This window comes from Talpa europaea (assembly GCF_964194135.1).
Source record: "Talpa europaea genome assembly, chromosome: X".
In the NCBI taxonomy this organism is placed as follows: domain Eukaryota; kingdom Metazoa; phylum Chordata; class Mammalia; order Eulipotyphla; family Talpidae; genus Talpa; species Talpa europaea.
In genome coordinates, this window is record NC_140081.1 from 93,226,285 (window position 1) to 93,253,480 (window position 27,196).

Genomic DNA, 27,196 nt, shown 5'->3' on the forward strand with positions numbered 1-27,196 from the left:
GAAGACATTTGTCCACATCAGAGTGTTGGTGGGAGGAAAGAAAGATCCAGGTAGCAGTGTTTTCAGGTCAGGCAGGGCCTGGAATCCCAGCCCAGGAAATTGTCCATGTCCAACAGGTGCCACTGATACTTTAATGACGTCACTGCCGCTCGGTGGGGCTGGGCAGCACAGTATCCGCTTCCCTCCCACTCCTCTTCTCTACCCACCCTGGTGATGGTGCCTTCACACTCCTCCAGTCACCAAGCCCCCCCTGTTCAAGCCTGGAACATCTCCTCCCCCTTCTTCCCATGCCGCTCATCCTTCCTTGTCTTTCTAACAGGTCGCCACTCTCAGACCTTCCTAATTCTTCTTGCACACTGCTGACGGGAAACTTTCTAGAAGCACTGACAGGACCATCAAAGACAGGATCTGAGCTCTCTTTAGGCATGGAGAGGAGGTCTTCAGCTCCAGCTGCCCACAGGAGCAGTACCTCTGGGCAGACATACTGACGCTCCACCCAGCATTCCAGGGGCCCAGCAACAGGGACCTTTTTGGCTCCCATCCTTAGAGGGCTGGGCACCCAAGAAGTGGACAAAGAAGTGGAACACCCAGAAATGTGGGCCTTTTACCTCCTGTGACCTCGATGCAAATGCCCAGTGCTTTTCCACTTAACTCTTAAAAATAGTCTTTGCACTTTCTGTCACACCTCGCATCAGGGGATCTGGCGCTCACAACAGCTCCTCGCAGACTAGGCACCCCTTCCCAGCAGTGCCTGGGGCATGCTAAAAGACAGGGCAGAAAGCTCTGGGCTTCTTTGAGAGGCCTGCACTCTGCTTCTGAATTCCCTCCTGGCCCTATGAAATCTAAAGTAGAATCCCAACTAATATGAAGGAAACGAACAGCACTGTGTGTGTGAAAGTGTGTGTATGTGTGTGTATGAGAGAGAGAGAGGCGCAAATAGAGGCAGGAAGCAGAGGGCTAAATGTTTCACAGTGGTGGTCTTCAGGGAGGAGAATGGGCTGGGGGTAGACTGTTCTACTCACTTCCAGGCTGCATGATTTTTCTTTTTGCCAGAAAGTGTTGTTATTTATTGTTTGGGTAAGGTCAAAAAAACAATGTAAAGTAAATTGATTATCAGGTAAAAAAAAAAAAAAGTAGTGGGACCTCCCTGGTGGTGCAAGGGGCTATGTCTCAGCACTATGAAGCTATCAGCAGCCTCTGCAGCACGAGTTCGATCCCCGGCCAGCCAGGGAGCAACCCACATGGCGCAGCAGACCTCTCCTGTGTCACCCACTGCTCCCCTCAGCAGTGTGCTTTGGTCAGTCTGTCTGTTCTGCTCCCTACTCTGTCTCTGGTGAGTCCTCTCACCCCCCACACCTGTGGCCTGTACCCCAGTTCTTGTATGCATAAATAAATTAAGAAAAGTAGTGAAGTATCTTGGTGGGGAGTACCCCAGTGCATACAAACCTCCAGCCTCAAAAACATGACATAATGCAAGTCTACTTACAAGTGAATATAAATATGAATGAATGTTGTACTTGCTTCTCTTTTTTAACTTGCATTGAAGTGACCTGCCTTATAACATGAAGGTGTCAGGTGGCCAGTGTGACATTCGCTGTCTGTATCCACTACGGCTCACTCACCACCTAAAGTCCCTCCCCACCCACGGCCACACTGCAACCCCCTTAGGTACCTCCCTCACCCTGCCCTGCCCCTCTGCTGAACACCATGTCTTCTCATAATCAGAGTTTGTTTTCCTGTTGTTTTGTTCGTTCATTTGTTTTGTTTCTTTCTATTCCTTTTTTTAAGTTTCGGGCCTGCAGCTTTATATTTCGACTTCTGCACATGCTGCATTATGATGCCCCTGCCAGTGCACTTCCGCCCAGCCCCCTTAGAATCTGAGGATTTCTTTTGTTTTGCAAAACAAGTTTTAGATGCTGGCTTTCTCAAATTTAAAGACCTCAATAGGAAGATATTTGTAATAATAGGTTCTCAAGAGAAGGCACTTATGTCTTGAGTGAGGTGTAGTTACAAAGCTCACTGTCAAAACTCAGAACTGTACATTTAAAATACGGAGAATTTTACTGTCTATAAATCAGGTCTCAGGTAAGTAAAACAATAGGTTGTTCATAGAAGATGGCCGCTTGCCCACAAATAAGTGCCATCTCGACTTCAGGACTTGCTGCGCGGAAGACCGTTTATCAGGTTAAACACACCTTTTCATGTGCTCCTCCCACTGAGTTCGACAGTCATCAACATCACTCTACAGATGAACTAACAGATGCTCAGAGCGTAATCTGCCCCGCGACAGAGCCCTGAAGCAGCCGGTCTGGAACGTAAACCCCCCTTTGTGAGTCGGGCTCACCCATCTTGCGTCAACCTTCTACTATGGTCCATTTGAGATGGTGCTCTGCGTCCCAGGGGGCTGTTCCTACTGCTGGATGCCCTTGATCTCTCTGGGGGAGAATCTGGGGGGTGAACTCATGTCAAGCCCGCGCTCCACCATAGGTTCAGCCTCTACCATGGCACTGCCCGCCCCCACAATAACCACGGCGCCCGGAAGCAAACTCGCTGGCTGATGCGGCAGATAGGTGCTGGTCCAGTCCCAACTAGCCGTTCACCGCAGAAGGACCTGCCACACCCAAAGGAGAAAACCAGAGGAAGCTGGATATGTGGGGCCCAGTTTCTACTGCTCCATGCCCAAAGGCTCATCCACAGCACCCTTTCATCGCCAGGGCAGTGCCCCACCCGATGCTGGGGGGCCTCTTTGTGGGAACAAATCTAATTCAAGGAGACTCAGGGAACAGGTGTGTCATGGCAAATTGTTACTCTTGGGCTGATCTGTAGGCCCAAGCCACTCGGGAGTCCTGCGTCTTGGAGGGCTGAAGGTGCTTGGATGCCATGAACTGATAAGGGGGTTCTGGGGCACCTTCAGGGATACAGGAGGCTCAGTAGCCACCAAAAGTCCCTCCTGTCCTGCAGACACCTGCTGCTCAGACATGGACTCGGAATGGCAGATGGGGGGGGGGGGGGGTCAGTGCCCTAAGCCTGGCTGGGGTACCTGCTGGAAGTTAGGGAGGGGAGCCAGGACAGGGAGACAGAGTTGGGGGGGGGGCTAGGATCCCCAGGGCACGAAATTAAGGAAGGCCTGAGGGGGGCTGGGAGGGCCCAGGGTCAGAACAGGCACAGGGTCATGGGAAGGGTCTGGGGAGGGGCCTGGGACAGGCTGCAGCGGGCTCCTGGAGAAAATGTGGTCAGGGCTCAGAAGAGCAGTGGGGTCAGGTCCTGGTCATGGTGGAGGGAAGGGGGTGATGAGCAGAAGGGGGTGGGGAGAGGGCCTCTGGGCCAGAGAGGGGAAGAAGGGGCTTGGAGAGAGGGATCTGTGGAGAGCACTGGCTTGGGGAAGAGCAATGGGAGGCAAGGGGTGTGGAAAGGGATGTGGCCTGGGAGGGAGCGGGTTGCAGGAGAGGGGGTGCAGAGCGAGGGAAGGGCAGTGGGTGCTGAGCCAGGGGATTGGGAGGCCCCTGCACGGATCTGCGGAGGGGCTGGGCAGGACGCGTGCTGGTGGTGGGGGCAGGGTCTGGGGTCGCGGATAAGCACAGGGGGGAGGGGGCGCAGGAGTAGAGGCGGGGAAGTGGGAAGCTGGGAGCCAAGGGGAGAGGACTTCGGGGCCAGGAAGGAAGGCGCCCTGCAGCAGCCCCCGTCCCCCTCCCCACGGTGGGCTCCTGGGAAGAAGCGTAGGTTCAAGAGCAAGCGCGCGCGAGCCGTCCCGACGCGGATGCGGACGGATCCCCGGGGCCGGGCAGCGCTCTACCTGCCTCAGATGTAGTCGTTGTCCACGTCCCGGCAGATGTACCACAGGATCACGTAGAGGATGAGCAGGATGGCGAAGAGGAACAAAGCCACGAAGATGGCCTTGGTCACCGGGGACACCACAGCCTGCATGGTCCCGCCGAGGGCGCCGCGGGGCCGAAGGAAGCGCCAGCAGAGGGGCGCGGGCTGCCACCTGCGCGCCGCGCGGAGTCCGGCCGGGAGCAAACTTGCAGGGCGCGCCTGCGCAGTGCGCCGCCGCCGGAGCGCTCCGCCGGGGCTGGCCCGTGCGCGGGAGCCGACGTGCCCGCGACCCTCGGCGCGCGACTCCTTGCGGGGGCCGCAGCCAGGAAGCTCTGTCCTTGGGAGCTGAAGCCTGAGCGACAGCCGTCCGGCACCAGCGCGGCACCTCCAGAGTGGCCCCAGGTCTCCTTGAGGACCCAACTCTGGGGAGCGGTGGGGACCCCTCGGTAAAGCACGTTGCAGGGGAGAGCATATGCCAGCCCCGCCCCCCCCCCCCCCCCCCCCCGCGTTACACACAAACATTGTCCTGCACGTGGTTCCTCGCTGCCTGTCTCCATCCCTTAGGTCAACTTTTTTTTTTTTTAAACATTTATTTATTTATACAAGCACTGGGCACAGTCAGAAGCGCGGGAGGGTGAGAGAATTCACCAGAGCCAGAGCAGGGAGCAGAGCAGGCAGAAGGACCGAAGCACACTGCTGAGGGGAGCAGCGAGCGAGACAGAAGGGTCTGCGCGCCATGTGGGAACCCTCTGGGAATCGAACCAGCGCTGCAGAGGCTGCGGGCAGCTTCACCACAGCCCAGCGATCACCCTTCTGCGCCACCAGAGGAGGCCCCCTCCTTAGGTCAACTTTAAGACAGGGAGGAGCCTAGTGTCCTAGTGTCGGGGTACCTGGCCAGGGCCTTGTGATCAAATCCTGCCCTTCTGAAGAAACATCGCAGCATCTGCCTGGAGGAAGCCAGGCTACACTAACCACTTTTTCCTCCTCTGCAGCAACCCGTCCCCCTGCCCTGAAAGGACATGAAATTGCTTGTGTGGGGTCAGTAGTCACCAGGCTGGTTTCTGCACTCCACTGCGGGGCACCAGTGGCAGGACAAAATTCCCCCTCTAGGTTTTTCTCTAACCAAACAAAACTCTGTCAGACTGATGAGTAGAAAAGCAAAAGTGTTTACCTGTGGAGGATCCATAAGCCTGTAATGCTCAAGTAAATATGGCAGACAGAGGGTTTACCTCCTACATCAGAGAATGGGATGGGGCCTAGAACATCAGGGAGAGAGCAGAGGTGCTCATGTGAGGAGAGGGATGCTACACCACATGCTCTAGATGCTGGCTGTAGGGTAAGGAAAATGTCAGGCTTTTCTGCCCTTCCGCCATCAGGATAGATGATGGATCCTTGTCCTGAATGCATGCCTGATGGCAGGCACCTGGAATAGGGTGTGGGCATAGGTAGATGGGATTCAGCTGAGCTAAGACTGTGCTTTTAAGGGCGGCGTCACGGGGGGACGCCAGTAGCAGCCCCAGCCAGCAGCAGCAGTAGCAGCAGCAGCAGCAGAATCTGAAGGAGAAGCCGAAGCAGAAGCAGAGAAGGCCAGAGAGCCCAGATAGAGTGAAGACTTGCTGGGGGCTGGGAGGTCTGCCAGCCTCCCAGCCCCCCAGCCAGCACCCCTGCCTGCCATATGCCTGGTGAACCCCAAATAAAAAACCTGCAAAACTACTGAGGACTCTGACTCCTCCTTTACCCGGTCTGCATGGGATCAGAAAACCTGCACCGGGTCCAGTCCTGCCCTTACAATTGGCGTTAAGTCGGCAAGATCCATGCAGACGGGTATTGGAGCCCTCCGAAGACCTGGAGGGACTAAGGAGAACAGACTGTTTGCCTTTGATGACGCTGGAGGCGCCATGGTGGCACAGAAGGTGGACAACTTCCACGAGCTACAGGACGAGATCTGGCGTGAAGGAGATGCCCAAAAGGACCAGCCAACGACACCAGAAAGGACCAGCCACCAACACCGGAAAGGACCAGCCAATGACCCCTGAGGCAGCAGGCCTTGCTGACGCAGGGAGAGGCCAATGGACTTGAACTGATGGACTGATGGACTTGGACTGACAATCCCGCCAGAAGGCGGAGGACCTTGCAGGTTGATATGTTTTGGGACCCTGGGGGTGGAACAGTTTTGTTTGTAAACCCCAGGAGATGGGAATCTAGGGGTGGCCAGTGGGCCTAGATGGCCAAAAGCAGCCTGTGCATGCCCAGCAGCCAGGTGGAGGAGAAAAGCCAACTAAGAAAGCAAAAGCTGGTACTGATCATAAGTTGAGAAGCCCTGAGCGGCTGTTAAGCAGCCTGGGTATGCTGAAGAACTGTGAGTCTCATAAAATCACCTGTGGGTGATGCCCTGCTCATTCTTGAGCGAGGGTGAGGAGCTGAGGAACCTGTCCTTGGGGGATGGGTGGGGAATGTGGCTTGGGGTGGAGCCCAAGCCGAATGCAAAGTTTGGATCCCCAACCCATGTGCTTGTGCAGTGGGTTGGCTTGAGTGCAGGGGTCTGCGAGTCGCATGGGTGGCCATGAAGGCCAAGTGTTGGAGCGACTGCAGACAGAAACCCTGAGGGTTGGCGATTACCCCCAACAGAATAAAATTGCCAATCCCAGAGCTAGTGCATCCTGGGGGTGGATGCTGTGTGTGCCTTGTGGCCAAGACTACAGACAGAGAAGGCCAGGAAGCCTGACGGCTCCTGGTGTGATATAGTAGATGCCGTGAGTGATTCCCCTCCCTCGTATGAGCAGTGCCTTCGGCAGCAGATTTGGTGGCTCATCTGCTGGTACCAATAATTGTCTTTTGCACTAGGTTGGTGCCCTGCCTGGACTTATTTGTGTTCTGTTGTATTTTGTTATATTTGATGTATTTGCTTTTGTGGGCCATGGCTGCATTGTTTGTTTGCTTAGAAAATTGTATATATATGTATAGACTGTATGGCAGAAAACCCTGAGGGGGTGGACTGTAGGGTAAGGAAAATGTCAGGCTTTTCTGCCCTTCCGCCATCAGGATAGATGATGGATCCTTGTCCTGAATGCATGCCTGATGGCGGGCACCTGGAATAGGGTGTGGGCATAGGTAGATGGGATTCAGCTGAGCTAAGACTGTGCTTTTAAGAGCGGCGTCACGGGGGGACGCCAGTAGCAGCCCCAGCCAGCAGCAGCAGCAGAATCTGAAAGAGAAGCCGAAGCAGAAGCAGAGAACGCCAGAGAGCCCATATAGAGTGAAGACTTGCTGGGGGCTGGGAGGTCTGCCAGCCTCCCAGCCAGCACCCCTGCCTGCCATATGCCTGGTGAACCCCAAATAAAAAACCTGCAAAACTACTGAGGACTCTGACTCCTCCTTTACCCGGTCTGCATGGGATCAGAAAACCTGCACAGTGCCCGGTCCTGCCCTTACACTGGCCCTGCCTTAAGATAGCTTTCTTCCACAAAAGGTTATTTGAGGAGACCCTAAATCTAGGCAATCTTCTTTCTTTCTATGAGGTTGTGCTAACAGTTTCTCTTGAAGCCCTGAGTGACATTAGTGCCACACAGCAAAGATGACACGCACCAGAAAAGCCTGCCCTGCTGTAGAGGCAGGACAGGACACTGTGCAGGTTTTCTAGGATCCAGCAGACCAGGTAAAGGAGGAGTTCTGGAGCCCTCAGGGGTTTTGCAGGTCTTTTATTGGGATTTACCCGGTACTCGGCAGGCAGGGGTGCTGGGGGGCCGGGAGGCTGGCAGGCCTCCCAGCCCCCAGCAAGTCTCCACTCTATCTGGGCTCTCCGGCCCTCTCTCGCTCTCTCTCTCAGCTTCTGTTCCTTCTTGGCTTCTTCTCAGCTTTTGCTGGCATACCCGTGACACCGCCCTTAAAAAGCACAGTCTTAGCCCAGGTGAATCCCATCTACCTATGCCCACACCCTATTCCCGGTGCCCGCCATCAGGCGTGCGTTCAGGACCGCAGGGATCCATCATCTATCCTGATGGCGGGAGGGCAGAAAAGCCTGGCATTTTTTCCTTACCCTACACCTGTACATCACAGAAAAAGCCTATCTGAACCCTTTTGGGGAGCCCGATCCCATGGTTCTGGCATGGATTTTTCTCCTGCTCTCCAGGTGGCTTATCAGGTGGAAACAGGCAAATTAATAATTTGTGATTTCTCTACTCCACACATCAACCTGTGGCCTGGCCTAGCCTAGTGGGACGGAGAAGTGACATTTTACAGATGGAAATGTCAGAGAACATTTCAAACATGGTTTGAAGATGCAGGCTGCCATGTCACGACACCTGCTGCTCCTACAGCTGCCAACCTCAGTTACCAGCCACCGCCAGGAAAGCTTTATTTTTGGAACAACTAACACCCCGACCATGTTGAGGGGTGTCAAAAGCAATTTCTAAGCTGTGAAAGTGAGTGTCTCTGACCGGGCTTGGCTCAGTACTAGTGTGAGTGCTTCTCCGTCTCTGCTGAGGAATTCCTTCGGTTCTCACAGCTTGTCTGAATTCGTTTATCTTGATTTTCTGTACTCAATCTTTTCCTCGTGTCACAGCAACTTCTCCTCTTCAGTCTCAGACCAGGCTACTGGGACAATCCAATATGTCAAATATGAAGCACCTACTGTGTGCCCTGTACTGAGGGGTACGGCAGATGAGGGTACAGCTGTCTGAAAGAGAGCCAGGAAAGAGTGTGGTGGGCCCTGCCCCGAGGCAGGGTCAGCACGGGATTCTCTAGCACGGGATTCTCTTGCACAGGTGCAAATGAGGTGCTGCAAAGAGAAACAGGAGAGGCAAGGGAGCGAATGCATTTCAGTGGCAGATGGGAGACAGCAGCAGCAGGGGACAGAGGGGAAGGTCATTGTGGGTGAAACCAGAGATGCATGAAGACCGGTCCTATTCGGGAATTCCTGACAGGGTCAGCTGCAGCCAGAACTTGAAGTGCGTGGGCCCAGGGCAGGCAAAAGGATTACAGATACCCTCACGGGCAGGGGCAAAATGAGCTGGGTAGGGGCCGAGTGTTGCCAGTGCTTCCAATGTTTTGAAAAGATCAAGCCATATATCCAGATTTTGACACGGCAGCTCCTGATGGCACATGCGGGCGACCATTATGACAGGGACCAAAGCACCAGATCTTTCTTTTCTCCACAGGATCACATTCCTTCCCTGCTTGCCCTCACCATGCTCCCCCTACTTTTCCTTGCCCTTGCTCTCCCAGGGCCAGCAGAGGTGGATACCTGTGGACGAGAGGGGGTGGATGGGGCAGGGAGAGTCACTTGCCACTCCTCCCATTTCTAAAGTTCTAAGAACATCAGTGCAGCCGCTAAGGTGGGGAAAAGAAAATTCGATGGTGATTGGACTAAGTTCACCAGCCCAGGCAAGGGATAAATCCCTGACAGCTGCTCTCCCCCACCCTCCCAATGAGAAACACACCCACGAAGCCAAGACGAACAATGTCTTACTAGCTCTATGAACACATATTTTATGTCCCAGAAAATTTGCTCTTCACGCATCTGAATTGTATAGTTCAGTGCACTGTAGTATTAGGTATAATGTTTGCTGTAAGTTTTACATAGATGTCCTTATCAGAGAAAGGAAGTTTTCTTCTGCTCTAGTTTGTTGAAAAAAAAATTATAAAATGGTGTTGGCTTTCACCAAAGGCTTTTTCTGTATCTATTGAGGTAATCATGTTTTTTGTCCTTTACTCTATTAATATAATACATTTGTCAGGACCAAGGACAAGCTCACCTAGGTTGTGCCCAAGTGGCATGCTGATTATTTGGAATTGAAAAAAATTGAGAGACAGAAAATCCAAGAATGATGCACTGCTTAATGATCTATCTCCCTAAAAACATAACCTCGGGCCTCCCCGGTGGCGCAGCGGTTGAGCGCTGGGTTGCAAAGCTGCCCGCAGCCTCTGCAGTGCCGGTTCGATCCCCAGCTGCCAGGCGAGGGTCCCACATGGCGCGCAGACCTCTCCTCAGCAGCTGTCAGGCCCCCAGCGCAGGCCCGGGAGGGGCCGAGCTCTTCTGAGACGGGCACTGCCTCGCAAGCAGAGCCTGGTGGCGGGCGGGCAGGTGCAGGAACCCGAGCAGGCTCAGCGGGGCTGGCCCGAGCGGCCCAGGGCGCTGGAGCCGGGAGACACGTGCAGAGCTCGGGAGCAGCAGCCGGGCTCCCCGCCGCAGCCCGGGGCCGGGGCCTGACCAGAGCCTCTGCGCGCCCCTGCGGCGTCCCTGCCCGGGCCCACCCCTGCCCCGAAGCACCCAGCGCCTGGGCGCTCAGCCTGGGGCCCACACCCCGCACGAGCTCACCCCGGCGCTCCGCCAGAGAGCAGGTGCAGCTGCCCTCCCGCCTGCTCGCCCGCCCGCTGCAGCGAGGCTTCTCTCCTCTCGCCAGCCCGGGCCTGGCCTCGGCCTCCGGGCAGGTCGGGGAGCGAGCCCCCCCGCTCGGGGACGGTCAGGGGCCCTTCCTGAGCGCGAGCGGGCGGGCAGCGCTGCCCCAGGGCCCCAGGAAGGCGAGGAAACTGCCCACACTGCGCCCTGAGCTCAGAGGCGGGGGGGGGGGGGGGGCCGAGGGGGCTGGGACACGAGGGGCTTCTGTGGCGCGTGGGGGGCGGGCGGGCCCTCCCCAGGCTCCCGGGGAGCAGCGGGCACGCTGGTCAGCAGGCGCGGGAGCTGGGCCGGGGGCGCTGGGGAGCGCCAGGGCAGGGACGCCAGAGCTCGGGCAAGTCCTGGGACCGGCCGCAGATGCCGGCCGCGGGCAGACTCAGCTCCCGGCGGGCGGGACTCGGGCGGGAGGGTCCTGGCCGGTGAAGCCCCGACGGAGCCCGCGCTGGCTCTGCGTCGCCGCCCTCCGCCCGCCGCCCTGTGCCGGGGCCCTGGCCAGGCGCCTGGGAGCAGCGGAGGCCCGGGGCGGAGCGGGAACGGAGGCGAGGTGGCGCCCAGGTCGGTGGCAGGCCGGGGCCGGTGGGCGCTCGCGTGGGGCTCCTGCCTCCCCCCTCCCCGGGCACGCGACGCCGACGAGCTGCTCCTTGGCCTCCCACTCTTCATGCGCGACGCGGGGGAGCCCGCGCTGGGGCAGGCAGGGCTGCGTGGCCTGCGGGGGAGCCCCCCGCGCGCGGCCTGGCCTCTGAAGGGCCCGCGCCCCTCCCGTCGGGAGCCTTTCCTGCCAGCCCTCCAGGCCCTCTCAGGGGACGCAGCTCCCGGGCGGGCGCGGAACTCCAAGCCAGTCCAGGGTGCTGCCCGGACGTCACACGCCGAGCTTTCTCCTTCCCACAGGCTGCGCCTGGACTTACGGGGAGGTGGGGCGCGTCCCTCGCGGCGGGCATCTCACACTTCCCAGAACTGGAGGCCAGGACCAGCTCCCTCACTCCCAGCTGCTCTTCCACCCAAACCACCACTTTCCTTCACCCCCACCCCCTCTGAGCACTGCTTCGCGTTAGCTAAATCACAGGCCGGGGACCCACTCAACACGCGCTGCTGTGGCGTCAGCTCCGGCTCCCCCAGGCCCGGGGAAGGGTGCGTGGCTGTGACTTCTGGGCCTCCCTCATGGCGATTCCCCCTGTTTCTCAGGAAGCCCGGGCAGGGGACGGGTCACAGCACCGGGCTCCTGGGCTGTGCAGCGCCTCTGGACCAGGGTGCGGGGCCCGGTCACGGCCCGCCCCGCCTGCAGATGCCCCCGCCACCCTAAAGCAGCTGCCCGAGATTTTCTGTGCAGGTTTTGCTCCATCTCTAAGACACGGCATCTGAGGGCCTCCCCCTCCCCCCACATGGCGGCAGTCACCCCACATGAGGGCAGTCACCGGCCAGAGGGACTGCAGGCCCCAAGCTGCCCCGGGAGGGGCCTTTACCCTGACTTCTCTTCCCCAGGGTCCCGCCCCTGCCCTCCTGCCTCTGTCTCTTGGGGGACTGTAGGCTAAGTCAAGTGTCAGGCTTTTCTGCCCTCCCACCATTAGGACGGATGGTGGATCCCTGCGTTCCTGCATGCATGCCTGATGGCGGGCACCTGGAGCAGGGCGTGGGCATGCGTAGGTGGGATTCACCTGGGCTGAGACTGGGCCTATAAGGGCGGCGTCACGGGGACGCCAGTGGAGCGCGAAAGGAACAGAGAAGTAGAGGCCACGAGAGAACGCCGTAGAGCCCAGAAAAGTGAAGATTCGCTGGGGGCTAGGGGGCCTGCCAGCCTCCTGGGCCCCGGCCCCGCTGCCTGCCGGGTACCTGGTAAACAGAATGAAAGCCTGAAAGAGCCACCGAGGGCTCCTCGGACTCTCTGCTCTACCTGTCTGCTCAGGTCAGAGAGATCCTGCGCCGCGCCTTCTGCCCCACAGGGACGGCTCACCACCCTGCTCCTGGGACGGCAGCTCCCGCACCTGCCCTCTGTGGGGTGCAGTGTGCCTTATGTCCCCCCAGGACGTTCCATGTTCCTAGTGCTTCCAAGGAGCAGAGGCTCGGGGCCGGCGTGGGCAGGACCGGCCACGAGCAAGGGCTTCTTTACCACGTTCATCTCTCCCTCTTGAATGACCCGAGCAAAGCACAGACACATGTGCTCTTTACTTTTACAGAACCACATAAAGGAAAGAGACCAAGAACTAACTCTCTTCTGTTTTATTTCTCTATTTCTGGACCCCATCCATGACAGCTAAATCGTCCACATCTCCAGGAAATTACTATTCCAATGCCTTGTTATTTTGTCACAGACTACAGATAAAATGGAAGATTTCCCGATTTGTTTTACAAAACAGTAAAACAGTCAAACTGTATTAGCAGCAACAAACGGGTGACCAATGTCACTCATAAACCTGCTCCCTCAGCGGAGCAGGTGCGGAAGCCAGTCAGCTTTCTAGCAAAAGTAACAACATTTTAAAATACAAAACAAAATAACCTCAAGATAAATTTCTCAGTCACCCCTATGGAACAGGAACCCCAAGACGCTTCCCCGCGGCTCACTCAGCCTCGCTGACCCTCTGTGTCGAGTTGGGCCACACCGTGGAGGACCTGCTCCCCACTCACTGGGGCCAGGAGAAGCCGCTGGCCCCGGCACTGGAACTGGCCCTGGCACTGGAACGGGCACGGGCGCTGGCACTGGAAATGGCCCCAGCACAGGGACTGGCGCCAGCACTGGAACTCGCACCGGCCATGCCAGCGGAGTCATCTGGGGGGCTGGCGATGCTGGTCTGAGCTCGCACTTCCTGATCTCTCAAAGCCTCCTCGTACCACAGTGGGAAGGATCTGGGGTCACTCCCATTGACTCTAGCTAAAAACTCCAAGACTTTCATCTTGGTGGTCTCCGTGTGAGCCCTGGGGCCCCACAGGAACTCGTAGCGGGCGGGATCACTGCCGGGCACCTGCCGGTACTCCAGGTACCGCTCCTGCACCCACACTTCGGTGAGGAGCTCCCTGGGTTCCCCAAAGATGAAGTGCTCCACCCCGGCAAACACCCCCATCACCTCCAGGGCTCCCCAGATCTCCTCCTCAGGGGCACTGTTGCCCTCGATGAAGATTATGCTCAAAATAAGAACCAGGATGCCCGTCTTGGGCACGTTCTGCCCAACACACAGCATCGCGTCATAGCTGAGGCCGAGGGTGTTGACCAGGACGTAGGAGTGGTCTTGGGGGTCCACTTCCTTTACGTCAAGGCCGAAGACCAGCTGCATGCACTCGCAGGCGTGGCTGAAGATGTCAGGGAAGTGCTCCTCGTCGCCGCCGAGGATTTCCCTCAGCATCTCGGCCTGGCTGGTCGGCTCCTGGGTGCGAAACTTGAGGAGCAGGAACTGCACCAGGTCAGCCACCTTCTCATCATCAACCGCATCCTTGGAAGTGGCCGCAGCGGCCTGCATGGCCTGCGCCGAGGTGCTGGGACGCTCCTCCCCTTGGCCGGCGGCGCTCACCTCCTGGGCTGGGCTCTCCAGAGCAGAGGCCGCGGCGGCAGTGGCGGGGCAGGCGCCACGAGGGCTCTGGGACGGACTGGGTGTCCCAGGAGCACTCATCTCCTCCGGGGTGCTAGAGAAGAGAGGGTAGCACGAGGAAGAGGAGGAGGACGGGAACGAGGAGGAGCAGGTGGAGGAGGAGGACGCTTCCTCCTCCTCGGCCTCGGGAGCCTGTACACCCCCTAGGCCTTGGGCCTGGCTCTGGGACTGCTCTTCCTCAAGCAGGTAGCGCCGTCGCTTCGAAGGTCGAGGCATGACGACGCGTGTGGCCTCGGAGCAGCCGGCAGGCGTGCGGACCGACGGGTCCCACGGGCCTGGGGGAGAGAGGACACGAGCAGCCCCGGCTGAGAAGCGCTCCCTTGGCGGTCCCGAAAGGCGACTTAACGGCCTCCTGTTAGGGGTGCCCTTGGGCCTCACAGGGCGATGCCCTACTCAACAGCCCAAAGCTTCTCAGAAGTGAGGATGAGAGATGGCGCCTCCTCAGGGTGGGGCGGGGAGTGGCTGGACATGTGGGGTCCTCTTTGTTCTGAGCAGGGGGCACTCACAGATCTACATTTTGGGTGGGCACCTCACCTTGACGCCGGTGGTGTCTGGGCTTCACCTGCTGTCACCTGAGCTGCGTGCCTCAGACCACGACCTTCACCTCCAGGGTCCTGGAGCCCCTGGGAGAAGAAAGGAAGAGGCACCTTGGGATGTAGGCAGCAAGCACATGTCTGGGCCTCCAGAGGTGACAGGAGGGATGGGCCAGGCTCTGCGAGGTCCCTCTGTTCTGGGGCGGGTGCTGCTCTCTGTGCTCACTCAGGGTTCTCACCTTTCCCCTGGCAGGGCCTGGGCCCCAGCCCTCCGCTGGCCTGACGCAACACTCTCAGATCAAGACTGCACAGCCTGAGACTAGACGGCAGGAGGTGAGGGGGCCCCACATCTGGTCACACCTGCCCAGGGCGTCCCAGAGGGGACAGCAAGATGCGGCTGAACTCTGGGAGGTCACGTGTCCTGGAATGGTTGCGTCCCCTTGGTCCCACCTTTGCCACCTGAGAGGGTCAAAAATAATTCCCTCTGGCGAGCTGGGGCCACCTTCGTTGACATGAAAATCTAAGCGTCATGAACCACCAGTGGAGGAAGGAGGGTGCGCGCTGCCACCGTGTTCCGCGTCCTCTCGTGGCTGACCGAGGTGGCAAAGCGGAGCTGGGATTCAGCCTGCGGCTGCTCTGTCGGGAGGAGTCCCCTCCGTCCATACCCCGAGTCCCGAGACTCCCCCTCTGCGCCCTGAGCTGCCTCTCTTGGGCCAGTGCCCGCCCTCCCGCCCTGCCCCCCAGAAAGCTCAAATGGAAACGCCCTCAACACAGCAGGCGGCCATGCCTTGGAGCCTCACAGGGCTGACAAGGGCCCAGAAGGTTTATTTCCTCTGGGGTGGGTGGGGGTTGAGTCTACCTGGGGGGGGGGGGGCTCACCTTGGTGCCTGGCAAGGCCCACAACCCTCGCTGGGCTGACCTGAGTCGGCCCTCTCAGACTTGATTTCCCTGACACCCCCCAGGAAATGAAGGGGTGCCTCGGACTGAAAGTCCTTCCTGGGGTCTCTGCCAGAGAGGCAGGAGCGGATTTCGGTGGTCCCCCTCTGTGTTCTGGGGTGGGGATACCTTTAAGCCTCTCTCGGGGTCCTCACCCGGGTTTCGGGCAAGATCTTGGACTCCACCCTCTGTTCGGCTAATGCTGCCCCTCAGACCCGGCTCCTGGCCCCCGAGGCCCCTGAGACAGAAGCGAGGGTTACCGCAGGCCACACAAGCACAGGGGCTCCCAAAGCAGATGGCATGGGCGGGGGGAGGACGGCTGGCTGCGTTCTGGAGGTCAGGGTCACCCCGGCCGCCCTCAGATTCTCGCGGTAACAGGTGGCAAGGTCTGGGGAGCCCGCGCCCCCTTGCTGAGCCATCCGAGGCTCTCGCCTCCTGAGACACCCCTCCCGGCCTAACGGAGGGCGCCTTCTGGGCAGCGCAGCCTGGCGCCTCCGAGCTCAGGCGGAAGTGGGGCGTTTCTGTGAGGCGCTTCTTCTGAAGCAGAAGCCCCCCGAATTCCTCCCTCATGGGCCACTCCCTGACTCCCGAGTGTCCTCCCTCCGCTGAGTGTCCTCTGCCGGCCTCACTCCGTGTCCGTCGGAGTAAAACCCCACCGCCTTCGGCCTCCCGAGCGCAAAGGCGAGGAGCCCCCCTCGGGGAGCTACGTCGGACGGGCTTCTGAGGGGCCTCCTCTGTTCTGGGGCTCAGGAGCCCCCCCGTCCCGGCCGGGGCGCCTTTCTTACCTTCAGGCCGGGCAGGCCCCGGACTCCGCCCCCCGTGGGCCGGAGAGGGGGAGCCGCCAGCCAGCCACGTTGCACCCCCGGGCCCGGCGGGCGGAAGTGAGGGAAGGCGACATCCGGCCGCGCCGCGCGGGGCTTCCCGGCCCGGACGGCAGGGGCGGCGCGGGGCCTGGCGCGGGGCCTGCGTCCTGGAGGCTCGGTGGCCCTCGGGCCTCCCCTCGCGCGCTGGCGGGCCTGGGCGCCCCTCTGCCGTGTGACGGCAGCTCCCGGCCCAGGCCGTCCCCTCCTGGGGGCCCCCGCCCCCCACGGCTGCGGCCATGGCTCCGGCCGCGTCTTCCCGGGACCCTCCAGAGTGACCGAGGGGGCGGCGGGCGGGGGGCTCAGGACCCTCTGTTCTGAGGCCCAGGGTCCCGCCTGCGCCGGCACAGGCTCCTTCCCTCGACTCCCGAGGTCCCCGGGATGCCTTTCCCCGCTGAGGGAGCAGAAGATGCACCCCGCTACCCCAGCCCCCCCAGCCCCGAGGCCTAGGCCCGACTGGGCAGAAAACCCCAGGCAGAAACAGGGCGCTCGGCTGATGCGCTCTCAGGGTCTCCCGGGCCAGAAGCAGGGCCGGAGCTGGGCCCTTGGGGTGTGCTGGGGCCGGCGCCCCCCTTGGCCCTCACTCGGGGCCCCCTCCCTTGCTGCGGCCCTTGAGTAAGCCTTAGCCCGGCAGGCTGCCTCCCGCCCAGCCCCGCGCACTCACCCGGGCGGGGAAGGACTGGGGCCCCGGACTGAGACGGAGCTGCCACGCGGGCCAGGCCGCCCGGGCTGCGACCAGAGGGCAGAGGAGCGGCAGCCTTCGGAGGCGGCACTTCCCGTCGCCAAGGCCTTGGAAACATTGTTCCAAAACGCCGAGCGCAGCATCGGGGGAGGCCCTGCTCTTTGGCAATCATGCAACATTTCTCCTATCCAACATCAAAAATATGTTTTACATCTCACCAAGTCTCGGGAAACCATGCCCATCCTTACCCTACTTGATTCACTCTGCGGCTGGATACTCCTCCAATCTATTCTTTCTTTTTTTTTTATTTAGGGTTAGGGGTACAGGTCAGAGATGCGGGGTGCGAGAGGATTCACCACAGACAGAGTGGGGAGCAGAACAGGCGGATTGACGGAAACACACTGCTGAGAAGAGCAGCAGGGAGACAGGAGAGTCTGCTGCGCCATGTGGGTAGCTCCCTGACTGGGGATGGAGCTCATGCTGCAGAGGCTGCGGATAGCTTCATAGGTTGCATCTTAACCCTTTGTGCCACCAGGAAGGCCCTATTTATTTTCTACCAAGATTAAGAATGCCAATTAAGATAAATTGATGCTTTTGAAAAAAGTCAGTCCTCACCCACAAAGGTGACTTCAGGGGCTTATGAGCACAGAATTTTGAGCCCTACACTGGCTCACTTGTCCTGTCTTTTCATGATATGACCCCAGGACTCCTGCCTTACATTTCCATCATGAAGTTGGTCAGAAGCTTACGCTCTTCCTATACTTCTTGTCCTCTGCATCCTGGGTACGCGTCACGCGCCCAGGTTGCCACTGCCACGGCCCAAACTTAGTACCACCTCAAGGCATTTTTTCACTTTCTCCCGGGTGGTTGTATCTTTTACATTTTTAAAAAAATTCCATTCTTTCTTCTATAGTTTTCCAGGATTGACTTTGGAAACAGAAGACAGAAGCCCAAGACTGACTGCTTAAGACACTAAATGTGTAAATCTGTAAAAGGGGCGAACTGGCATCTGTACAACATTCTGGGCCCCCTGGGACACTGCTCTGTTTGGGAACTCTCTGACCTGAAGGTAAGTAAGTTGGCACAATTGCCTCCATAAAGACCTTGTACATTTTTGTTAGGTTTTTTCTTAGGCAGCTCTCCGGTTTGGTGCGCTTGTGAACGGGGGTACGCTCTATGACATGTTATTGCCATTGCATGGCGAAGTCGGTGATTTTGTAGTGGTGACTTTCTACCCACTATTTTTTGAAGTCTCTTTCATTTGACCGTTCCATGAGCCCATTCCTTTGATTATGCTAGAAAGAGGATCCTATTCTAATATCAAATATTCTCTTTTCGGTCTACATACTTACTCACTTTGCTATCCGCGGCTCTTTCTGTTTCAGTGTAGCTTGGAAAAGCAGATGAGAGGGCATGTCTGTGACTGTCCCTGAGAAGAATACTTCTAACATCTCACATTTCAGTATATTTGCTGCCAAATTTAAGAAAGGGAACTTGCCTCTTATTTGCTAAAAGTTTTTACCATGAATTTGTGTTGAGTATCTTTCAACAGTTTCTTCTGTATCCACTGATGTGATTCAAAGTTTTTCTCTGCAGACTTATAAACTCAGGGAATTACATCTGGAAATATTTTTTAATGTTCAGTCTTACTTCCACTTTTCAGCAGAACAGAGCCTTTGCTATGGTCTGAATGTTTGTGTCCCCTGAAGGCTTAATGCCCACTGTGGTAGTAGTAGAAAGTGGAACCTTGGGGGGGGGGCTTAAATATGAATGTGGAACCCTCATGAATGGGATTAGTAGCTCATATTAGAGGCTCCAAAGTGCTCCCCAGCTATAATCTGTATGTTAGGTCCGCAGAACTTATTCATCTTCCAATGGTACTTTGATAGTGTTACCACAACTCCCCATCCCCCATCCCTGCCCTTGGACACCACACTACTCTCTCTTTGTAGGAGTTTGGCTTTTTTGGATTCTACATATGTGATATACAGAATTTACTTGGTCTGTCTGACTTATTTCATTTAACATAATGTCCTCAAGGTCATCCATGCTATCACCGGTGGCAGTTTGGTTTTTTTTATTTTTATTTTTTTTATTTTTTTTTAAAGATTTATTCATTTATTTATTTATACAAGCACTGGGTACAGTCAGAAGCGCGGGAGGGTGAGAGAATTCACCAGAGTCAGAGCGGGGAGCAGAGCAGGCAGAGGGACCGAAGGACACTGCTGAGGGGAGCAGCGGGCGGCAGGAGAGGTCTGCGCGCCATATGGGACCCTCCTGGGGCGGCCGGGGAGCAGCCGGGGAACGAACCGGCGCCGTAGAGGCTGCGGGCAGCCTCGCAACCCAGCGCTCAACCGCTGTGCCACAGGGGAGGCCCAGTTTGGTTTTTTTTAATTCAAGTGAACATGTCCCCCTCCTGGTAAGATTCCAGAGTTTTGTGGAATTCAGTCTCAGTAGGCCACCTGGCCTGACCCCGCCGATCTGACCTCAGTGAGAACTCTCCTGCTGGGACAGATGCACGACAAGGCCACAGTGGCTACTCCTGCCTTCCAGGGCTGGGATCAAGGGAGGCTGGGAACATGGGCTGGTGGAGGTAACCACTGTTGCCCTGTGCTCGTGAGGGTCCTTTTGTCAGTCCTGGCAGGTCTTGGGGCTCTGCTCTCTGGTGACCAGATGTGGCCCCCTCAATGACCTGACATTGTCATGTCGGACCTAGCTCCTCTCCTCCTGAGGTCCTGAGGAAATGTGGAGGCACCACATCCACCCCACCCGTGATCAGAATAGACTGTCAGCAGGGCAGCCCCTCTGTTCTGGCATGGGGTCCCCTCAGTCCTGCTGTGGGGTAGTCCTCTTTACTCCCACCAGGCCTTCCCGGCCTCCTGCCCCACCTCTAATTAGTTGACATCCCCTCAGAGCAAGAGCTCACTCCCTGCGGCTTCCCTACCTTCTTGCCTGTGGCCTATGGGAGCCTGCACTTGGACCACCGCTGACCAGGGCTTCCCAGGCTGAGATGGGACAGCCAGACAGCTGACTCCAGGTGCTCCAGTGTTTTCTGAGAGGGGGGCATACACAGTCTTCACCTTCTCAAGACCTCTGTTAAAACTAAAAAACATTGCTCAGAAAATTAAAGACCAAAATAAGTGAAGAGAGAGTGTCATGTTAAAAAATTAGAAGACTGAAATTCTTTATTCCGTTGCTTATAATTCAGTACAATGATTATATATATTGTTGCTTAAATTTTCAAGCCCCTGGGAACTTAAAAAAATAGATGATAAAAATAGAAGGGGAGAAAGTTAAGGACATGAGGCAGCTACATTCCAAAGTAATAGAGTTAAGAAACGGTATAGCCGATTTGAAAAATACAGTTGAGGGCCTCAACAGCAGACACACAGAAGCAATGGAGAGAACAAAAGGGCTTAAAAAAAAAAAGAGGCTGATGAGCAACATAAAAGAACAAGGTAGAGAAAAGACAATTAAAAAATGAAAAAAGTGTAACATATCTCTGGGACAGCTTACACAGAATACTATCCAACCTTGAGTATCCCAGAAGACAAAAGAGAAAGGGATAGAAAACCTATTTAAAGAAATAATTACTGAAAACTGTCTCAATCTTGAAATGAACCAGAAGTTGTGATCCAAGAGGCCCAAAGAGTTCCAAACAAAATAATACCCGCCAGACATGCACCAAGATGCATAATAATAAAGCTGTTGGGAAATAATGAGATTGACAATATTAAAAAATATCAAGAGAAAAAAGAATAACCCATAAGGAACACTAAACAGACTGACAGCCGCCCTGTACCCCGAAGGCAGGATCGCGGGGCCCAGGCCAGTTCCGTCTGTGCACACGGCTTAGAAAAGGGGCGCCTATGACAGCAAGTGGCAGGTGGCCCCTAGAGAGGACGCAGGTGCCTGCGGGTGTGTCCCTGCCCAAGGCCTCTGCGGCTCCAGAGGCAGCCAGAAGCCACCCCCTCCTCCTGAGGCTGCTCAGCCCCGTGGCGCAGGAGCTCAGCGGCCACTCTGAGCAGTGGGCCCTCCACCCTCAGGGGACAGCAGGGGCCTCTGGGTTCTCTGGAGGATTCAGCTCCCTGGCTCCAGGGGTGCCAAGAGGACGGTCTCACTGCGCCCTTGAGCGTGGACCCCCGACGCAGGGATGTTTCTCTCAGGACAGTCTGAGTTCACAGAAAGTGCCACGCGGCCTCCAAACAGGCGTTCTTTTTTTTTTTTTTTCATGAACATGCTTTATTTTTTATTTTATTTCATTTATTTTTTACATCATTTTTTATTTTTGCACAATGTATGCGTTTTCACTTGGTTATATTCCCCATACAATTCCCACCCCCCTTATTTTGACCCTAATCCCTCCTCCCCGCCCCCCCCCCGTAGCGTGTCTCTGGTTTATAGTTGCTTGCTGATTTTGAATTTTACTTTATTATAATTAGTCCTTTTCCTGGTCCCTTATTTAGGTTGTCTAGATTCCTGCTATGAGTGAGACTATCCGGTATTTCCTTTTTCTTTCTGGTTTATTTCGCTGAGCATGATCCCTTCCAGCGCCATCCATGTTGCTGCAAATGGCATGAGTTTATCTTTTTTGTTGCCCTTGTCCAGAGAACATGGCAAGAAAAATTCTGCCGGGGCCTGCAGCTGAGATGCCAGTCATCCCACTGTCAGGGCTTGACCCTGAAATGAAGGTGGCACTACCACCTGCAGGTAGCAATGCACGCCCACAGCACACTCGGGAGGCGCGCTCAGCACCCCCTCCCGCCCGCACACCCCCACCGCCCATGGGAGATTGTTCACAGCCTCAGAACTCCCTCGCTTCCAAGGGCAAGCCCTTGGCCAGAACAGGCCTGACGGGAATGGGCGGGGGGAGCCAGGGCCATAGCTTCTCCGGTTGGGGGGGTCCCCAGGAAAGGTGGCCACCCGCGCCCTGCCCTGGACGTCACTTCTAAAAGCCTCACCGTCTTGTCTGGGCCCTCCAGGCCGAAGGACTGACGGTGGGCGTGGCCCGGGGTCAGCAGCTCAGTGGGGGCCTCAGGACGAGAGAGTCGAGGGTCCCCAGCCCATCCCCGTGCTGGGCATGTGACTTTAAGGCCTGCAGCAGTGTCATGGTTGCCAGGGAAGCGACCTTGCGGGGTCAGAAGTGGCCTGGCCCAACCGGTCACTGAGAGGGCTGGCCTCTGTGGGCCCTCTGTGACCTCACCAGCTGGCGGCGTTGTGATGTCAGCCCCCGGGACCAGAGCCCCTGTGTGACGTCCGTGGCCGCTGCACTGTCAGCGCGGGTGGCACTGGCCACGCCGGCTCTCGCGTGGACAAGGAGGAAGGGCGGCCACCGCCCCAATGGCGGCGGAGAAGACCCCCCCCAGAGGCCAGAGCCCTGGCCTGGGATGGAGGCCTCTGCCCCCAGAGCCCAGGGCAGCCCCTCCTGGCCTGTGGAGGGGAGCCACGGCACCGGACCCCTCGCTCATCCGGCGCCAGCTGGCCCTGGCTGGGGGGCCTGAGGGTGGCCCGCCGCCAGGGGCAGTTGCCTCCCAGCTGGTGACCCCGCGGCCTGGGTGCAAGCGGCCACGGGCCGCCTGCGTCACGCTGTCGGAGGCCCAGGGCTCGCTCCTCTCCCTGCCCTTCCCGCGAAAGCTGTGGGAAATTGTCAGCAGCCCTCAGTTTGAGTCCATCCGCTGGCACAGCAGCGGGACCTGCATTGTCATCAACCAGAAGCTGTTCGAGAAGGAGATCCTGGACAGGCAAGGGCCCAACAAGGTGTTTGAGACCGACTGCATGAAGAGCTTCCTCCGCCAGCTGAACCTCTACGGGTTCAGCAAAATATGGCAGGACGAGTCCACCCCCGCCTGCCTGGACCACGTTTCCACAGAGGAGGCGCCCTCCCATGAGCCGAGCAAGGTGAAGGAGCAGGGGCTCAGCTGGGGGCCTGGGTGGCAGGTAGGCTGGGGGGGGAGAGGCGGGGGAGGGGATGCCAGGAGCCCTCTTGGGACCGGGGGCTCGGGGTGCCAGTTCCCGACGGCCCCGAGAGTGACTAGAGCTCCCTGAGGGCACGGTGGGGCCTGGCGCCCGGTGCCAGCAGGAGCCTGAGTGCCGCTGGCCGCGCGGACGGGCCCGCTGTGGAGGGAGGCCCACGGGCGCGGGAGGCCCCTCTCCAGGAGGCGCGCTGGGGGGTGCGAGCGTCGTGCGTGGCCCCGGGGGAGTGTGCTGCGGGGCTGCTGCTTCAGGGCCCGTGGGAGGCGAGTCACCCACGCCCCGCCACCGGCACAGCCCGCGCGTCCATGGCGTCTCCAGGAAGACAGGCTGCCCTTCACGCGCCGCGTCCCGGTGTCCGGCTGGGGGACAGACGTGCCCTGGGCTTTCGGTGACCGAGGACATCGGGGCCCTGGAGCCCCGGGTCCCCTCCTGTGAGACCATGTGTCCCCTGGCTAGTCGTGGGGGAGCCCCAGCAGCTGTGGAAGGTGGGGTGCCCGGGCCGCCACCCAAGCTGGAGGGCCCCGGTGGCCCAGGGCCAGTGACTCGAGGCCAGGGGGGCCTGCCGCGGTGGCCGCCTGACGCCTCCTGGGAGGGCCCCTTCTCCTCTGCCCGTGCCGCCGCCAAGCCCCTTTCTCCGGACTCGCCTCCGCCCCGGGCGGCCGTCACCGGCCCTCTGTCCTTCCAGGAGAAAGGGCGAGTCCCGAGTTAGGGCACCTGGAGGCGGGCAGAGGAGGGGACAGCGTCCCGGGGAGCGGCGGCCCGGCCCGGGGGCGGCATCCGGGCGGCTGCAGCGAGGGGCCCAGAGGCCGGGGGCTGGGGCCGCGGCGGGTGTGTGACTGGCGGTTTCTTCTCCCCGGGGCGCCCTGCCTCGCAGCTACAGTTCTACTGCAGCCTCTTGTTCCGGAGAGACAGCCCCCAGCTCCTGGCGCGCATGCAGAGGAGGACCCGCAGCAGGGCTGCGCCTAAGCAGAGGGAGGGCGCGCCGCAGGCCCCGCCGCTCGCCCTGGCCGCCACCGCTGCCACCGCCGCGCGGCCCGAAGCCGCGGGCTCCCGGACGGCAGGTCTGCAGACGCCCGCCCGCGCCGAGCTGCCACTGGACGCGGCTGCCGCCCCGGCCCGCAGGGACCCCGTCCTGCCGACCGCTGCCGGGAGGCCGGCCCGGCCCGCCGCCCGGCCCATCGCTGCAGTGGGCCCGTGGGCCTCCGGCCAGTACCAGGGCGCCGGGGGTCCCGGCCCGCTGGGGGCACAGGCCGCCCCTTTGTACCTGCGCCCCTTCGTCCCCTTTACCTTGCCCGCCCCGCAGAGCAGCCCTTACTGGCCCGTGGCGAGCCTGGCCGGGGGACGTCCCAGAGGCCTCAGCGCGCCCACCTCTCAGCTCTCCACGGCCAGCGTGCTGACTTGGTGCCACCCCTTGGGCTCCATGCCTATCATGTGTCCCGGGCCCGCCGGCCCCGGCTTGGCGGTGCCTCATCTGCCGAGTCCATTCTGCTGGCCCAGCCCCCGTTATTGTCCCGCATACCGTCCGCCTCCCCACGGGCCCGCGGACCGTGCCGATGACCCCAGATGACGGCGGTCGCGGCCATCCGAGCGCCGTCAATAAAAAGTGCTGGAAACAGCCGTTGTCTGCTGCACAAACATGTGCGTGGCCTCTGCTTCTCTCCTGGCGTGGCCCTCGCTCAGGCAGCTCTTCCTGGGGGTGGGGCGAGAGGAATGCACCCCCAAACCCCTGCACAAGCAGGTTTCTGTTGTGTGTAGTGTAGCTTTGTTGCAGTTTATATTTGTATTTTTCTTTAGACAAAATGATGCTCAATGTCCTTTTATAAGCCGCCTTTGTGACTGCATCTCCTCTGGGGTGAAATGTCTTCAATTTGCTGGCTTCATTTTTTATTGTTTCCACATTTTTGCCAAAGTGCTTTCCTCATTTGGGACGGGCGTCCTTTATCAGATACCGGAGGTCAAATATTTCTCCCATCTCTGGGTTTCTCCCTTACTCTTTACAGTGCCTTTTAAAAACGAACTTTTAATTTTAGGGTCGTTTTGGATTTAATTTAGGGTCATTTCAGAAATATTGCCAAGACAGGTTGTGGCGTCTCCACGTGCACTCTGAGCACACACTAGGTGGAGATGTGGAAGGCGCCAGAAAGTGAACCTCACGGTCCGCCATGGCGCATTATCAGGTCCCCTCAGAAGCGCGGCCTCCCAGCCCTGCTGCGCACCTCTTGAGTGATAATCACTGTGGGGACACCAGGCGTCCAAAGCCGGGGAGTCACCTGGTGAGGAGCCCCCAGGGAGGTGGGCTCCTGCTCTGACTGCACCCACCGTCCTGGCATGGCAGTCCCCACCCAGCACCTGTCCTGGGACGCAGCCACTCTCTGCAGGGGCTGGCGAGGGAGTGAGGACTGAGGGCTGCAGCCACTCAGGGGATCCACAGAACCTAGTTGCACCCTGATGAAAGCTCTGAAGGACCCCAGGGAGAGTGGTCAGCAATCTCGAGGAGTCAGAGCCTTGGTGTGAGGGGCGCGCACTCAGATGACAGAGGGTCGGCCCAGCCCTGCTCGAGTCAAGGTGAGGACCAAAGGGAATAGAGCGACCCTCACGGGATTCATCTCTGCCTCTCAGGAAAGCCTTGGGAGGGGCCCCAGAGTCATTGGGCCGATGTGACGTCCACCGACTTCCACTCGGAGGTTTGAAGTAGGGGCCTTGGTCTGAGGGTTGCACGATCCTGCCCAAGTCAAGGTGAGAATCAAAGGGAAGACTGAGGGGTCCCACCCATCCCTCCCCCTCCCCCATGGTGTCCATGAGGGACCCAGGCATGGTTTTGAGGAGGAGCTCCCATCCACCTGCTCAGGCAACTCGGGAGTCAGACTGGATCTGGGTGGACTAGGCTCAGGTATGCTGACTAGCCTGCCTGAGTTCAGGTGAGATGGAGAGGGAGACTGGAGGGACCCACGGAATCCAGTCCAGCAGCCGCGTCAGGACTGAGAGCCCGCAGGCCGCGTGGTCAGGCTGAGCACTGTCCCGGCAACCCAGGCCCCACGTCCTCAGGGTCGCGGGATTCAAGGACCTGGTGTGACACGAGCAAACTTGAGTCCGCAGAGTGGAGGGCCCAGACCTTGCTGCTCGTCAAGATGGGGATCCTCGGGGAGGACAGAGGGGCAGTGGGCCCCAGAAAGGAGGGAACCCGCACAAGCAGGCCCCGCCACCATTGCTGGGAGACCCCCGGGAGGGAGGACCCAGCCCATTGTTTCCTAACCTCCGCATGCGGGTCTCCCTGAGATCCGGGGCTTGGCGTAATAGAGCAAGAATTCAGGTCAGCAAGGTTGGGGGTGGGGGTGGGGCATGGACTTCACCAGGAATAAAGGTGAGGATCCTGTGGGAGGACTGAGGGACTCTGAACCCTAGCTCTGAGGGAACCCCACAAAACCTGCAGTGCTGTCAGACCTGGGGTGGCAAGAGGTGAGAGCACGTGGCATCCTGACTTCTGCATCCGGGTCTGTGTGAGAGAGACTGGGCACCTGGAATAAGGAGCCTTTGGTCAGCACAGAGAGGTGTCAGGTCCTTCCTAAGTCAAGGTGAGGACCCCAGCGAGGACTGAGGGACAGAGGACCCGAACAGTGTCAGCACTGGGAGGCCCTGGAGCTACTCTCCAATGGGGCTTCTGAGCTCCCCCTGGAAATCTCAAGGAGGCTGGGGGTGCTGAGGGACAAGGACTTGGGGCAGCAGAGGGGAGGCAGTAGGCCTATGGGGAGTGGAGGTGGGACCCAGAGTGAGTGAGGACTGAGGTCCCACAACAGAGAGAGCCCCTTTGCCCCTGTTCTTGGTCTGGGAGGCCCCAGGGCAGGGGAGCAGTGAAGTGTTTCCTGACTTCTCCCTCAGGGTGTGTATGTGGGAGGGAGGGGGCTGGTGGTCAAGGGGCCTTGGCATGTGGAGTGTGGCCTCAGGTCGGCAGAGGGAGGAGGGGAGGCCCCTCAGGAGGACAGCCCCTTGGTGCAGTGGGAGGTACCACGCACCCCAGAGAGGGAGGGAGCACGCAGAGTCCAGCTGTGGCCTGTCTCAGCCTGGAAGGACCCAGAGGCGGTTGTCCGAGTGCAGGCTCCCACGGATAATGGGAGGGAAGGTGGGGAGGCCTCAGGGGGTGAGGTCTTGCTTGGGGGGGGGTGTCAAGTCATCCCACATGGGGGCAGGAGGCAGGCCAGGCCTGATGGGATTAAAGATGACTAACCCACAGCAGGACTGAGGGCGCCCCACCCCAGAAGAGAGGGGCTGCACCCTGACAGTCTCTTCTGGTCATGGGTAGGGTGGGGGTGAGGATGTGGATCCTCCTCACGTTCCTCTCCAGGTCTCAGGGAGGAGAGGACCTGGTTGGTCCGAGACGTCAAGTCATCCAGGGAGCCACATCTGGTGACCAGAGAGGAGTCCAGGTCCTGCCA

General features: G+C 58.8%; 1 protein-coding gene across 1 annotated transcript; it reads right to left on the bottom strand.

Annotated features, from left to right (window-relative positions):
- Positions 1-3,798: 3,798 nt before the first annotated feature.
- On the bottom strand, positions 3,799-13,998 carry LOC311187721 (melanoma-associated antigen 10-like; the record flags this gene model as incomplete). The annotated part of the gene is made up of 2 exons (XM_084259045.1): positions 3,799-4,165; positions 12,827-13,998. 2 exons carry the CDS (start codon positions 13,996-13,998, stop codon positions 3,799-3,801), a joined length of 1,539 nt encoding a protein of 512 aa, XP_084115171.1.
- Positions 13,999-27,196: the final 13,198 nt, after the last annotated feature.